Raw genomic sequence first — 14,778 nt, 5'->3', positions numbered from 1 at the left:
CCCAGTGATCTGCAAACAGCTCATTTACAATTAGCAGACTGAAGTTCAAGACGCCCAAACGCTTTAAGAGGAGGAATTATCTCAGCAACGCCTGACACACGGCCAGCTAAAAGTGACTTTCTAGCCTCAGTGCGAACTTTAAGACTTCACAGCAGAATCTCTCCGCCATGTCTGCTTTACCTGTTGGTCGCTCCAGGTTGTCTGCGCAGATCCGGACGGCCAGCATCAGTAGCAGCGCTGCTGAATACATGTCGGCGGGTCGCGAAAGTAGTAAAGGTCCAGTCCGGCTCGTCACAACAAGCAAATCCTAGAGAGAAGTGTTGCCGCAGCTTGAGCGGCGGAACGGCGGCTGAAGAGAAGTTGTGGGGTGAGCTCCATTCAGGGGGGCGGCCGCCTGCTTCCTCCACAGCCCGCTCTGGGTGCTCTTCATCCGCAGCTGAGGGATTCAAAAAAGCCCCCCCCATCCCTCCGACTACTTTTTTTTGACTGTCAGGCGAGCAGTTGGGACGCAGAAATGTGAGTCAGCGGCGCCTCCATGTGGCGAGACTGAGCACACTGCTAACACCACAAGTTTACATACACCGAATAACAACAACACCAAAAACACCAAAAACATCATTATTTTCTCACCGTCTGAAGTTAAATCAGACCAAACTTCTCATGTTTTTTATCTCGCTTAAAATGACCTAAATTATTTCTATTTCCTAACAGGCACAATAATGACAGAAATAATATGGCGGAAATGTATATTAACGTCTTCAAGATCATAAGTTTACATACAGAATGAGTACTGTCTCTTTAAACAATGAGAGCAAGAGCAAATAATGGCGTCACGACGTCATAAACGTCGTAAACCTTTGACAGGTAACTGACACATTTAAAATTTTATTATGCAGGCGCTAAAACATTGATTTTAGACGCTTTTTTTTTTACATGTGTGTCCTGTACAATAAACATGTTACATCCACAGCTTACTACTGTTTAAGGGAGGAGCGGCCATATTGAAATACAAAGTTGGTTTTAACTAGTCGGATTCGCTCCGAGTTTCCCAGTGGGAACTCTGACTTCAGAGGGTGTTCCAGTTGATTTTTCAGACTGTAAAGTCGGATTCCCAGTTCCAAGTACAAATGGAACCACAGGTAACAGAGAACTGGTCCTGAAGGCTTTGCTGGCCACAAGGTTCCACTGATGGATTGCACCATAGGCGTATTGGAGGGATTGACGTTTATTGTTAAGGTTTACATTGGAGCCGCCTGGGAGAGCGGCGCGCGTGATCCGCACTTAGTTGCAAAGATCCAGAGGTGCACGAGACCCTGTGACACGATGCGTGCGGCGGGGTCGGCGCGTGCCCGCCTCAACGCTCACAATGAACCACAATAATTTCACCTTAGTTGCAATAAACTTTTGATTTAGAAATTGTCCACTCATGTGCTTTCAAGGTGAGCCCGCTCCTAATGAGTTCGGTGAACATAGAAATGTGAAACTGGCTGCCCCAGTCATTGTTGACTCATGGTTGCATAAAGTTTTACAAGACCGACTGATTTTAGTGACATTGTGAGTGTAAAATATTGAATAAAATGTTATGCTACGTGACTGGCATTATCTTTACTCTTCCATTTCACTCTATGACACGCAAAATTACAAGAGAATCGTCCTTATTGTCTCCAAGTGTATTCTGAGTAAAACGTCATCAGGCTTCCACCAACGTTATCATTAGTCTCTTTGCAACAGATGGCAAACTAGCTAAACCATTTTTTTTGGACTAAGTTAACAGGAGTGGAGCTCCATCGAGCAGCAAAGTGAACAGGATGGGGAAAAAAGCCCCCCCAGCTCCGTCACTGCCTGTCACAATAATAACTTTGTTCTACAATTCTCCTGGATGACCCAGTCAGACGTTAGCAGTTCTGCTAATCCACCTACTTTGCTATTATTATTGTTTTACTCTTACTTATATTTTATTTTTGATTCCACAGTCATATTTTGTTTTTCTTAGTGTCAGGACTCATGTTTCAGAAACTAAAACAATCATGTAATTATTTTTATCTGAAAAATAACATTTGAATGATGAAAATACTTAAATACAAAGTAATTACATATTGTAAATACTTAATTACTGACAATTAACTATTGTCAGTAATTAAGTGCATTCATCCAACCCCATTGCCCCTAGTGGGAGAGCCACTAGGGGGAACATTTCAGATGAAACATTCCTCCAGATGTTCCCCAGTGAACATTTAGGAGCGAGAGGCAGCTTACAACACAACACAGAGACAGACAGGACAAACAACCATACACACACACCTACCTAAGGAGAATTTAGAGAGACCAATTAACCTGACAGTCATGTTTTTGGACTGTGGGAGTACCCGGAGAGAACCCACGCATGCACAGGGAGAACATGCAAACTCCATGCAGAAAGGCCCAGGCTGGGAATCGAACCCACAACCTTCTTGTTGCAAGGCAACAGCTCTACGAACTGCGCCACTGTGCAGCCCGGTATAAACTCTCTAATAAACACTTTTAAGTCATTCAATATTTACGTCATGAGGGAACATTTGACGCAGCTCAGACCCTGTGACGTGTTTGACCCATTCCATTCTGTTCTATGTGACAACACCGCCCTCTGGTGGTCTGTTTTGTTCCTCCTACTCATGGACTTTCACTGGCCGCATTCTGTAAAGTCCTCTCCGCTGTTCTGATTTGCTTGATCACTTTATATTTCAACATGAAATCTAAGAGTCAAGTAAAACGAGAGAAACTAAGATATTTAATTTAAATGTCTGCAACTTTTAAAGAAGTTGTGGTTCTTCTGTGGTTCCAATTCTGTCAGATTGGAACCACAAACTCTATCCATCCATCCATCCATCCATCCATCCATCCACCCACTCATTTTTAAGTCTAGACTATAGTAGACTGATTTGTCATTTAAGTAATTTATTTACAAAAATGGTTTGAACTTTCTCTCCTTTCTCTGGATCCATTTAGTCTCTGTTTCAGCCCCTCTAGGAGTTTGGGGTCAGAGTTCACAGATTGCTTGAGCTTTCGGGATGCAATTTAGCTGTGTCAGGACTTAGTGTCAGGACTCATGTTTCAGAAAATCTAGTTTCTGAAACATGAGTGTCCAGTGAACATTTCGGGAGCGAGGCGGGTTACACCCTGGACAGGTCGCCAGTCTGTCACAGGGCAACATAGAGACACACAGGACAAACAACCATACACACACTCACACCTAAGGAGTGTAATTGGTCTCTAATTTAGAGACAGTCATGTTTTTGGACTGTGGGAGGAAGCTGGAGTACTGCAAATAAACTGAACCAACATACACCATACCCCACACTGATTGGTCATTAGTTAGTGTAAAGCTTAATAAATGTGGGAAAAGACCCTATCATTCTGCCTTGTGATGCAGACTACAGTAGATCAGAAATCATTGTGAATAATCGTTTTGAATTGAAAATCGATTTTGAATTGAACCGTGACTCCAAAAATTGGAATCAAATCGTGAGATTGTTAAAGATTCCCACTGCTAGTGTTTACTCCATCTACATAATCCAGTCTGCATAATGACTCGCGTATCAGCAACCTGTGACCAGAAAGTTAATGTCTTTTGTTATTTTCCATAATTAAAATCTACAATCACCCAGGTAATTGAATTGCAGATTTATATGACTTAAATATTTCCTTTTATATTTTTTTGCAGGCAGAGTGGAACAATGATTTATTAGGTTCCATTCTGAGGCCAGAAGAGGCATTGGGCATACCTCTGGAATGCTTAAAACACCATGGCACTGCATCTTTCTGTGGGTAAATTACCTTTCTGTGATGTTGTCATGTTTTTTTTTTCAGTTATCAAACAAATCAAACAGAAGTCAGAAGTTGTTCAAAATCATTCAAAATCGTTTACTGATCTACAGCATTTTATAATTTCATCTTGTAACATCGTGGAGGATCTTAATCAAAGGAAATGTCTATATGAATCACATAACTCTAAACTCATCAGCACACTTGACTAACTAGAAGGGATTGTTTTAATTGCTGATTTTGACAAGCAGATACACACTTCATCATCTCTATCTGCTGAGCAGAATCCAATGGAAAAGGTTCCAAAACCGAACAATCAGAAATGACCCTGATGAATCACAATTTTCTCCAGGAACTACTGAAAGGTTTTTACATTAAAAAAATAAAGAAAAGAAAAGAAGAAGATATACCATTATTACCATACAGTAGTCAAATTGTAGTAAGATGATATACTTTTTCTGTTAACATTCTTCCGCTACCACAATCATAGTATTATAACACTGTTTTCATAATTAATTAAATATATATATATATATATATATATATATATATATATATATATGTATGCTTATTTCATAAATGCATGACAGCCATTGCAGATAGAAAAAAAGTAGATTTCCATGAACAAATTCAGAACATTTTAGATCATAAATTGTTTAGAAAAAAAAGGAAACGTCTGAGTTTCAAGTCAAAAATGTTTTTGTTTTTTTCTAGAAAGTGTTTTTTCTATAAATATTCTGAGATAAATCTCAAAACTTCAGTTTTATCTAGTTATTTTTTGACTTTTGGAGCTGAGACATTTTGTAACCTTTTCTAGAAAATTTCTGAGATTTTGGCTGAAATATATTCCTCCTTTTTTTTCTATCTACATTGGTCCTAATACGCTACTGTGTAAATAACTTTCTTGTATTTTCTTTTTGAAGAAGAATCCTCATCAGCGGCACAGTCTGGCACATAACTCTCTCCAAGAGCCCTTTTGCAGTGGGTCAAACAGCAAAACATTCCTGTTCTGCAGGAGAAGAGGAAGAATTTAACACTCAATGTCAACTCAACAAAACAATGTTTGAGAACTCTACCTAGCTCTGGCATGGACCTGTACAGGACCTGGGTGGAGGGAACGTCAGCCATGCTGAGTTTTCTGCACAAACACAGATCTAAACTGAAAACAATTGGAAGAGACAGATCCAATAAAGACGCTAGCAATGAATCTGTAAGCAGCTAATGCTAGGAGTCAACTAATCAAAGCTAACATTCTGGCTGCAATTCAGTCTGTGGGTATCTCACTATTTGCAGATGATGGGATTATTTGGATTAGGGGGAGAAATACAGAAATTCTTAAAGGAATTACACAATGTAGAATCTTGTGTACGGCACTGGAGATTTAGATTTTCCACATCCAAAGAAAAAGTTGTCTCTACAAATATGAAATCAAATCTTCATGTTTATCTCAAATTGTAGGAGAGTACCATTTTAGCCTATAATATACTGTATTACATTCAATCTCGGCAAATTCGATCTCAAAAGATCACAATGAACATCTTCCTCTGCAGATTGCTCTTGCATCACACTGTGCGGCATGTGGTGAACACATGGTACACTCTGGTGGCGAAACACACAAACAACACCTTCAGTTTGTTTGTTTCTTTTAATCTGATATTAAAACAGATTACAAATTCAGTATGCAAATGCTCTCATTTGTTAAATTAAATTATTGAACAGGTCTTTGTTGGTGCAAGCTGTAGCAAAGAACTTAAATTAATTCATCCACATCTGCACATCAAACAGGCCAAACCTCTACAGCTTGAAAACTAATAAATATATCAGTAATTTACAGGCAAATCAGACCTCAGGCATGTCCGTTCTTTCAGTTCCTAACCTAACTGTCCCTTGAGCTCAGACAGTTCATCACACTGAGAGGAACGGAAGATCGGGAGCAGGTGAGGAAACCACTGCAGGCCCGGTGAGGAGATCAGCCTGTGAAGACAAAAACACTTGGGACGCCCCAAGAAACGGGGCCACATTCTGAAGAAATGTCTACATCGTCCAAAAGTCTTTAAAGACATCACACAGTGCAAAAAAAACAAAAACAAAAAACAACTGAACCTGGCTGAAAACCCCACATGAAGCAAATCGGTTCACCAACACCAACACTGTTCTTGGTAATAAGTCCTATGGAGAGCAGAGAGAGAGGCACCCAGCTGGGCTAACATGTAGAGCACAAAGTTGACCCTGGAGGGCCGGGATCCTGCATGTTTTAGTTCTCTCCCTGGTGGTAGTAATCTTCTCACCAGGTCAATGTTCTTCTTAGTCCTTCTAATGGGCCATCATTTGATGCAGGTGTGTTAAACCAGGGAAAGAACTAAAACATGAAGATGCCGGCCCTCCAGGACCGACTTTGGGCACCACTGATGTAGAGTCACCTCAATCTTTTGCTTGTTCACAAGTCTGATTCAGTACAACTTGGTTCTCATCTTAATGTTTGACATTTTTAATCAGAAAGAAAGAATTGCTTGGTTCCATCAGCAGTGGAACAGTAGTTATTGGATGGTTTCTGAAGCATCCAACAGTGAGTGAGTGAAGATCAGGGGACTCCTAGTGGGCGTCAGACAGCACTACAACAACTCGATGGCGTTTGAAAAAGGTCACATTTTGGACTCTAAGCTGGACCCTTATATGGCTGTCCAGATTCTAGGCCCAACAAGTTTTGCAGTAGCCTGATGTTGAAATCCACATGAGGGTTTATCTAAATAGAAGTCTTCATTTGCAATAAACCAATAAAGACTTTTTTAGACTTTGCTGTTCTAAACAGTAAAACTGATCAGAGTTGAAGGCTTTACCAACAAAGTCAAATCAGAACAACAGACCTCCATAGGATTCTGTTAGTTCACTGTTGTTGAGGGCAAAGGTACTAGCATAAGAACCAAGTTGCAATGAACCAGACTCATCTTTAAGATTAACAAACCCAAACATTGAGCTCCTTTTAGCTGTGAAATTAAATTCTGTTTCAGAGTGTTTCAAACACACAGCAGTGAGGGTGACCAGAGAGTCCGTCTTGGCCTTATTTGGCCTTGTTATCATCCTGAGTATTTTCCTCTATCACCACGATCTGCACCCCTGATAGCTGTCCACTGGCATCCAGCTGCAGCCCCTGAACAGCCTCAGTCTGTGCCTCCTGCAACTGGCACTGCGTGTCCTCTGCATCCGCCGCCATGGTTACCTCGATCCCGCTCTGGACCACCATGGCGGTGGCGTCCCTGCCCGGCTCGTCGGCCAGCTGCAGCTCCATCATCCCCACCGTTTGCTCTACAGGGGTGGGGTTGATCTCGATGACTGTGTGCTCCTGGCCGGCTTCCATGTCCCCTTGCATCACCTCCTGCTGCACCAGCATGGTGCCATCCACCACTTGACCTTCAATGGGGACCATCTCTGCGGCACCGGCGTGCTGGCTCAGGTGCACCAGCTCCACAGGGCTCATCACCGTACCAAGCTGGCCGGAGTCTTGAACCGCAGTGGTGCCTACAAGCGTGAGGCCCGAGGAAGGGTGCAAAGTGATGGCATCTCCCTTTCCATCTCCGGCCACCATGTAGCGAGTGAAGAGCTGGGAGCCGGCGGGGAGCAGGGTGACTGTGTTGGAGGACTGGGCTAAGGAGGCGATGGGCAGCCCTGCCACGGTGAACGGCTGCCCTACAGAGGACAGGGAGATGGGGGAGAGTACAGTGAACTGTTGGGGCTGCAGGGTGGCCTGCTGGCTGATGGGGGACGTCAGGAGGGTGGTGGTGGAGGCCGGCCTGTGGAGGCGGGGACGCTTGGTTGGACGCTTAGCGGTGGCTTTGCTTTTGACCGCTTGAGGGGAGGAGAGCAGCGCTCGTACCTGCTGCTGCTTTTTTTGTTCTTCCAACTGAACTTCCAGGTCTGCAGAAACACAAGATCAGATTTGTTAGCTTACCCTCTTATATCAGGACACATCTGACATTCGACAAATCTCAATAACATATTTGGGAATATGTTAAAAACCATCCATACATGACATACATTTGGTGTCAATGTGAAAGCACTAAACAATGTTTGTCATAATCTCCCGAAGACATTTTATCTGTTGCATGAAGGTGACTGCCATCTAAAACAAATCTCTGAAGTAGTACTGAGACGGCTCAAGGGGAAATATGACTCTTGCTGAACAGCATTGAACCTGTCTCTGTCCTTTCAACCCGTCTGTCTCTACAGTGTCATGTTCTCACTCAGATACATGTTGAATGAGATTCAAATTAGGTCTACCTCAAATCTGTGCCATGTAACTTTTATAATTTTTTTTACATATTTGTTGATGTTATGAGACAAGATCATCTTAGAAAGGATCGATCTCCTCTGACTCCTCCCTGACCTATTGTTGATGACGTCTGAAGAAACGCACTGCTCCTGACCAAAAGCAACCAATCAGAGCCAGGAGGAGGGTCTTACCGCTGTCAGTCAACCTCATGTACTCACTCCTCTCTGCCATTATGTGCTAATGGCAGAGAAAAAACTTACCATTACAGGACAACTATTTATCCACCTCATCTGTGGCCATACTAACTATCCTTGACATTCACAACAGGCTGTGCCAGCTGCATCGCAGCAGAGAGTAAGAGGGTGACAGAGAGGTGGGGATGGGCAGCGCCACACGGAGAGGTGATTAACATCACTAAAACCCGGCTCCTTGCTCTGATAGGTTGTTTCTCGTTAGCACTGGGAGAAGGTGGAGGAACTTGGTTTTTTCTCAGATTATTTGTCTCATACCATAATATGTCATGACATTTCAACAAATATGTAAAAAAATATATAATTTTTATAAAAGTTTTATGCCTTGATGTAATGAATAATCATTCTTGGGCAGTTTTCTGGCTGTACTCACGGGTGAGGGTGCTGAGGATCTGCTCCTGGCTGGGGTCCGTCTGCTGTTTCCTCTTCTCCAGAATCTTCTTGACCGAGTCCAGCAGGCCGAAGACTTGGGCAAGGTTACTGAGTACAGCCACCTCTACCAGACAGGAATCTGGGATCAGTGTGGCAACCAATCAAAGGGTCACTTGGTCAGTCAGAAAGGAGGAACAACTTAAGCTGCTGTATCCAGTAAATCCATTATTTGCTCATTACTGCTATAAAAACCATATTTGAAAGCATCATAAGATGTTTTCCAACAGCAGCAGAGTTTGTTCTTTCTTTCAGATAATTTCATACACTTCAGAGCATAGTAGGGCCCAGCGTCCTCACGTTGACGGCCTGCTTTCCTACCTGTGTCCTGTAAGGCATTTTGCTCTCTGCGCTGGAGCACGCCGTCCAGCATCTGGATCAGCTCCGTGTTGATGTTGGTCACCACTTCCCCCAGTAGACCCACATCAGCAATGCCCTTCCAGAAATTCAGCGTGTCCTCTGTGGACAAGCAGGAAAGCCTCAGTCAGAAAATGCCTACTGATATAGAAACAGTGCTGAGACTTCCTCTGTTCTAACAGAGATCAGTTCAAGGCGGATCATTGTGACCTGAGATCTCACTGGATCCCTTCTTATCTCCGGACTCCATGGAGCTGGAGCTCCAGTCCAACTTCCTGCCCATTAGCTCGGCTCGATCGTCAGTCACCGTCCCGCCGTTACCCAGGACCGTGTGAACTGCAGGTCACACAAGACAGCACACACTGGACATATTACAGGTAGGCCGGCAGCAATCATTAAAGGAAGAAAACACCTAACAGGTCTTGTTTTGTTGGAACATTAGAGGGTAAGTATGTCATTCAAACTGGGGTGAAGATTCCTCTTCCAGCAGGACAACCACACTACCACATAGCCTCAACAATTTACATTAAAGCTGCAACATTAATGTAACTTTTATAAAAATATGAAAAAATTTTTACCCATTTGTTGAAATTGTCACCATGTTGTCACAGTATGGTACGAGACAGATAATCTGTGAAAATCTCCCAGTGCTCCATATTGCTGCATAGCCCCCACTCCTCCTCCCCTCCTTCCTCTCTACGAGCACAGCTATGTTGTGAATGCTACGGCTAGTTAGCATGGCCAGCGATGACGGTAGATAAATGATTTTCCTCTAACTCTAAGTTGTTTCTCTGCCATTAGCATGAGTAAATGAAGTTGATTGACGGTCATTAGACCCTCCTGTGATTGGTTGTTTTTGGTCGGGAGCAGTGACATGAAGCTGAAGCGACCAATAGGGAGAGACATTTACAGTGAACACCACATCACTTCTAGAGCAACAATTAACTTTTAAACTGAAGCAAACTTCCTGAATAATTGTTAAATATGTGAATAAACTACAGCAGTCTGTTAAATCTGAGCCTTCTCACCCTGAGAGGATGTGGGCGTAGTAAGGCCGGTGCTGTCCGGAGGGAAGCGAGTGTTGTTGATTAATAGGTCAAACTTGGTACTGCGGCATGTGTTGGTACATAGGGTGCTGTGCTGATAGAAGTCCAGCTGACCTGAATCCATCATTTTCCTGCAGGGTACAAACAGGGAACGCTTAAAGAACAAGGAAACAGTCTCTCCTCTGAGCTTGTCATTTTCAATGCATAAATCTTATGTGAGCTTGCTCTAAATGCAACAACAGAAAGAGGCAGACAATAAGGTACCCATGTGGTATTGTATCACCTGTTTTTTTACCCCCTGCCCTCACCTTAGCATGACTCCCCCCATCCTGATGGCTCTCTTCCAGTCCTTCAGAGTGGCTTTTCCAGACAGGTGCACAAACTGCTTTGGACTGATCAACTGGTCTTCATACTACAGAAAACAGCATTACAACAGTTAATGCACTATAGACTATGAGCTAATTTTAGTTATAAACTGTTAGCTTACTAGATGCAAATAGTTAATGGTAGTCAACATACTTGTGATAACCCACATGCTTAAGTTACCATTTTACCATTTTAGCTAACACTAGCATTTAACTGATTTTAGTTTACGTGTAGCTGTTAGCATTCTAAATTGACTATGTTAATTTAAGTCAGCAGGCTAGTGACAGCCTAAATGCTAATGTCAGCATTTGAGCTGATAGTAGAACTTAGCTGTCATGATTAGAATCAGTTAATGATAGACAACAGGCTAGTGATTGCCCACATGCTTATGTTATCATTTTAGCTAACATTAACATTTGAATTAATTTTATTTTACATATAGCTGCTGGCACATTAGATTGACTAAGTTAATTTAAGTCAATAGGTTACATGCTAATGTAACCTATTAACATTTAACCTAACAGCTAGCATTTTAGCTAGCTGTTAACTAAAATTTTAAGGCACACATTTAGTTTTTTGTTGATAAAAATAACTAGCTAGCTAAAATGCTAGTGTTAGCGTTTTAGCTAACACTAGCATTTTACAAATTTTGGTTTACATGTTGTTTGCATAACAGATAGATCAGGTTAATGTAGTCAAAAGGATAGTGAGCAGCATTTGAGTTAGCTAACAGAATTTTAGCTAATTTTAGCTTAAGAGGTGAAGTATGCATACTGAACGGAATACGTTTATGTGATCCAACAGAACAGTATTTGCTAAAGCAAGCATAACCCACATGCTAACGTTAAAATTTCGTTTCATTTTGGTGACTTTGTAGAATTTTACAGCATTAAGCTTCGATATACCTTAACACATTTCACGTTGATTCCAGGGCACACAAATTTTTTCACAAGCAACACAGCTTTACAGTCACCACAGGTTATAGGACAGCCAATTTCAACATCATCCCCCTCTGTCTGCTCTGTAGGAAAGAAACAAACACACTTGTAGAGACAAAAACATCTGTGCCATTTTTCCTGGACATAAATTATTTTGACAACCTCTCACCTGATTGAGCTTCCACAGCCATAACAGCTGCATCGGTTTCAGCTGACTCATCGCTACAGAAGAATACAATTCACATATCTTCACTATGGAACACAGTATCATGACCAACTTGTGCATGTTGACGGCTTTAAGGCAGTCTATAGTTCTGAATGGGAATGTAGATTTCATAAGAATCCTGGTAGTAGTACATACCCAGTGCTGATAGGCTGGAGCTGCAGGATGACCTGAGTCTTATTGGGGTCATCTGAATCACCTTCATCCTCATTCTTCACCATCACCATGTCCCCCACAGACACCGTCACCTCATTTATGTTTGCCATTGCTCTCACAACAGAACACTAGAGTGGGTGGCAGCATTTGTGCAACATCTGTAATGGAGGCACAACATACACTATACACTTTACTCAGTCATCCATGTTGAAATCCAGACTTGGGTCTTCAAGATGCTGGTTGTTCTCTATTGTTGTCTACTCAGATTACATTACAAACACATGAAGTCTTTGTTACTGAGGTGGTTTCTGAAGGCAGCTGGTTGCACTGACAGGTCTCAGCAAAAAGGGATCTGAATCACACTTTAGGGATGTACTAAAATGCAAAGTCCAGATTGTGAATCTGTGCCAAAGATCTATCCAATTTAACCAAGCTTGAAGTTTTTTGCAAAAAGATTTAATCCGATTTACTCAGATGTGCAAATTTATGAAACATTCTAACTCAAAGGCCTGCTGCTGCTTCCTCAACAAAGAGCTTTAAAAAAAACAAACTAACAAAAAAGCCCTTTGGGCTGGTCATAAAAATGCCAGTAAATACTGTCAAGGTTATGGTTGTAAGATGATAAAACTTTGAAAGGTTCAAAGCAATATGAATATCACCATATGCATGTACTCTAAAATCTTAAAGTTTAATCAATAAGTATCAAGAATATAATGGTTAGCTTTGGAATGTCTATGTTTGTTAATTGCAGTGAAATTAACAGTAGTTTAAATCCATATTAATGTATTGCTCCTAGGAATAATTCAACCACCTTGAAAATCAAGTTGAGCCAATCAATATCTTAGTTAGCAAGGTCAAATATAGTCGCTTTGTTGAACATATATCTTAAGTGTTTAGGGTTTTCTGGACTTTTTAATGTTTTATTTGAACCCCTCTTTTTCCAGGGTGAAAGGACAAAATTCCAACAATTATTAGAACGTTTCATGTTCTAACTCATTTGTGTGTTTCCCCCTAATCTACACAGGCTACTTTTAGGAATTTGGAGGTAGTCCTTCTAAATAATTGTTCAATCCAACAGCCTCACAGCATGATACTGACACTAGCTGGTAGTGTTCTGAGGTTTGAAAGCTTCACGTTGACTCCTCCATATATACTTTCACAAAGTCTGTGTCGCCTTTCCATAAAACCGTCCTGAGAAGATATTAGTTGTGACGTTCGGCTGGCCCAAAATGAGGTCATAGCTTCTAATACAAAAAGCGTATTATTTCTTGAGTTTAGTTTCATATTGTCCATTTTAGGGCTGTTTAAACCAAAGGACAATATGTTAAATAGCGATATACTGCATTTACCTTTAAAACTTTAACATGTCAGTTTGAACGCGCGTGGGTAGTGGGTTCTCCACGCGCAGCGGGGGGTGGGGGTTATAAAATCGCAGTTTAGCTCTAAGTGAGGGGAAATTTGACTATTTTCGTTCGATCTCTAAGGCCACACGACACCTAAAGCTATCCGTTCTAGTTAAATATTAAGACTTGTAGCTCCAGAAGTTGTCGGGCTGTCATCGCCTCAAAAACCAAACCTAAATGTGAGTCGTTTAGAACCACCGAGCTACACAGTCTCAGTTTGGTGGTAGCCATTACAGCTAATGCAACAGCCTCGTTTCATATGTAGGAAGCTGGACAATAGTACAGAACTCTACCGTCCGAGACGGGTAAACCTTTGCATTTAAAGTGTGACGGCTACGTGCCGCTTGTCTATGAACCGTACGTCCCCTCGTAACTCTGCATTTTAACTCTCCGCTCCCCCTCAAAATGACGTCTCCCTGTGCGGCGGCACGTACAGCAAACAACGGCACGGCGACGGCGGCGTTGCCCCTCCATTCTGCGAGAGGCTGGCTGACTGAACCCCCTTCCGCGATTTAAGCTAACCTCTGCGGCTAAAATCACCATTTGTGTCGCTGGAACAATGTTACTCTGCAGTAATATATATTAAAATTCAGATTGTGGAAAAAGGCCCGTCCTTACCGTTTTATGAAGACAAACACATCCCTAGATTGTGGGGAGCTTCGGCGCATGCGTACTTGCCTCTTGTAGCCGTACTTCCTGCTAAACAGCGCTCGCCCTGTTTTAAGCTTACTTGCGAAAGGCAACAATGTCAGAAAGTCACTTGATCAGACGGGACTGAACGATTTCCACAATATAACACATTCATGCAAATGGACAGATTGTTAAGTCTAGTGATCTGCTACGTTTTATACCCTTATTTACGGGATTGTGTCAGTCACACTCTACAGGTTCCGATAAAATCTTTGATTTCATACGCAACAGAAGTAAGCCTAATTGTGTTAACACTGACATAGTGAAACTTAGCATGAGTTTCTTTAGATACAGTGTGGAGGCGCCGGAACAAATGGTTACCAGCAGCCTCAGATTTTAAAAATTATGCTTCCGAAATCTCTTGATGGCGATTCCGCAAAGAGGATGAGACTCCCTCACCCTCCCTGTGTCAATCACGACAGAAGCCCTTTTTAGTATGAGCTGGTTCTGACCACGTCTATATGATCACCGGGATTATCTGTTTCACTTAGAGTTTCAATATTACCCCTGACGTCAAAATATATAATCATGAAAATTGGTGGTGCCTCACAACGTTAATAAAACTACTAGTTTTCTGGTTTAATATTATGATAAATGTTGATAATATATATATATTTTCTATTTCAATAGCAAAGTAAACCACCCGAAACGCATGATGGGTAAAGAAAGGGCGTGACCCTCTTCACTCTTGATATGCTATTGGTTGTTGTGTTCAGCCGACGCAGTGTTTTGATTAATCTAAAATAAATATTTAAATCGACTGTTAAAAAAGTGACTATTGTCATGAAAGGGCATTTTCACAATTGGCATTTTCAGTTGTTATACTTTCACTCGTGTTAGTGGTAGGAAAT

General features: G+C 41.8%; 1 protein-coding gene and 1 non-coding gene across 3 annotated transcripts; both read right to left on the bottom strand.

The window, feature by feature from the left end:
• Positions 1-5,432: 5,432 nt before the first annotated feature.
• gmeb1 (glucocorticoid modulatory element binding protein 1) lies at positions 5,433-14,349 on the bottom strand. Of its 2 annotated transcripts, none has more exons than XM_015000525.2 (10): positions 13,856-14,349; positions 11,817-11,992; positions 11,625-11,677; positions 11,423-11,538; positions 10,460-10,563; positions 10,134-10,282; positions 9,316-9,441; positions 9,070-9,207; positions 8,693-8,830; positions 5,433-7,713 (listed from the first exon to the last, which is right to left on the bottom strand). In XM_015000525.2, exons 2-10 carry the CDS (start codon positions 11,942-11,944, stop codon positions 6,860-6,862), a joined length of 1,806 nt encoding a protein of 601 aa, XP_014856011.2. In that variant the 5' UTR covers positions 11,945-11,992; positions 13,856-14,349; the 3' UTR covers positions 5,433-6,859. The 2 variants fall into 2 exon arrangements, with proteins under 2 accessions (XP_014856011.2, XP_014856012.2); XM_015000526.2 differs by having other exon boundaries at positions 8,693-8,815.
• LOC148156358 (U11 spliceosomal RNA) lies at positions 14,225-14,360 on the bottom strand. Its single transcript, XR_015764720.1, has one exon. It is a non-coding gene; the product is annotated as a U11 spliceosomal RNA (small nuclear RNA).
• Positions 14,361-14,778: the final 418 nt, after the last annotated feature.

Source organism: Poecilia mexicana, unplaced genomic scaffold (genome assembly GCF_051168715.1).
Source record: "Poecilia mexicana isolate PSO_F unplaced genomic scaffold, ASM5116871v1 scaffold_11, whole genome shotgun sequence".
Taxonomy (NCBI): Eukaryota; Metazoa; Chordata; class Actinopteri; order Cyprinodontiformes; family Poeciliidae; genus Poecilia; species Poecilia mexicana.
The sequence above is the reverse complement of the archived record's forward strand: the minus strand, read 5'-3'. Positions and strand labels throughout refer to the sequence as shown.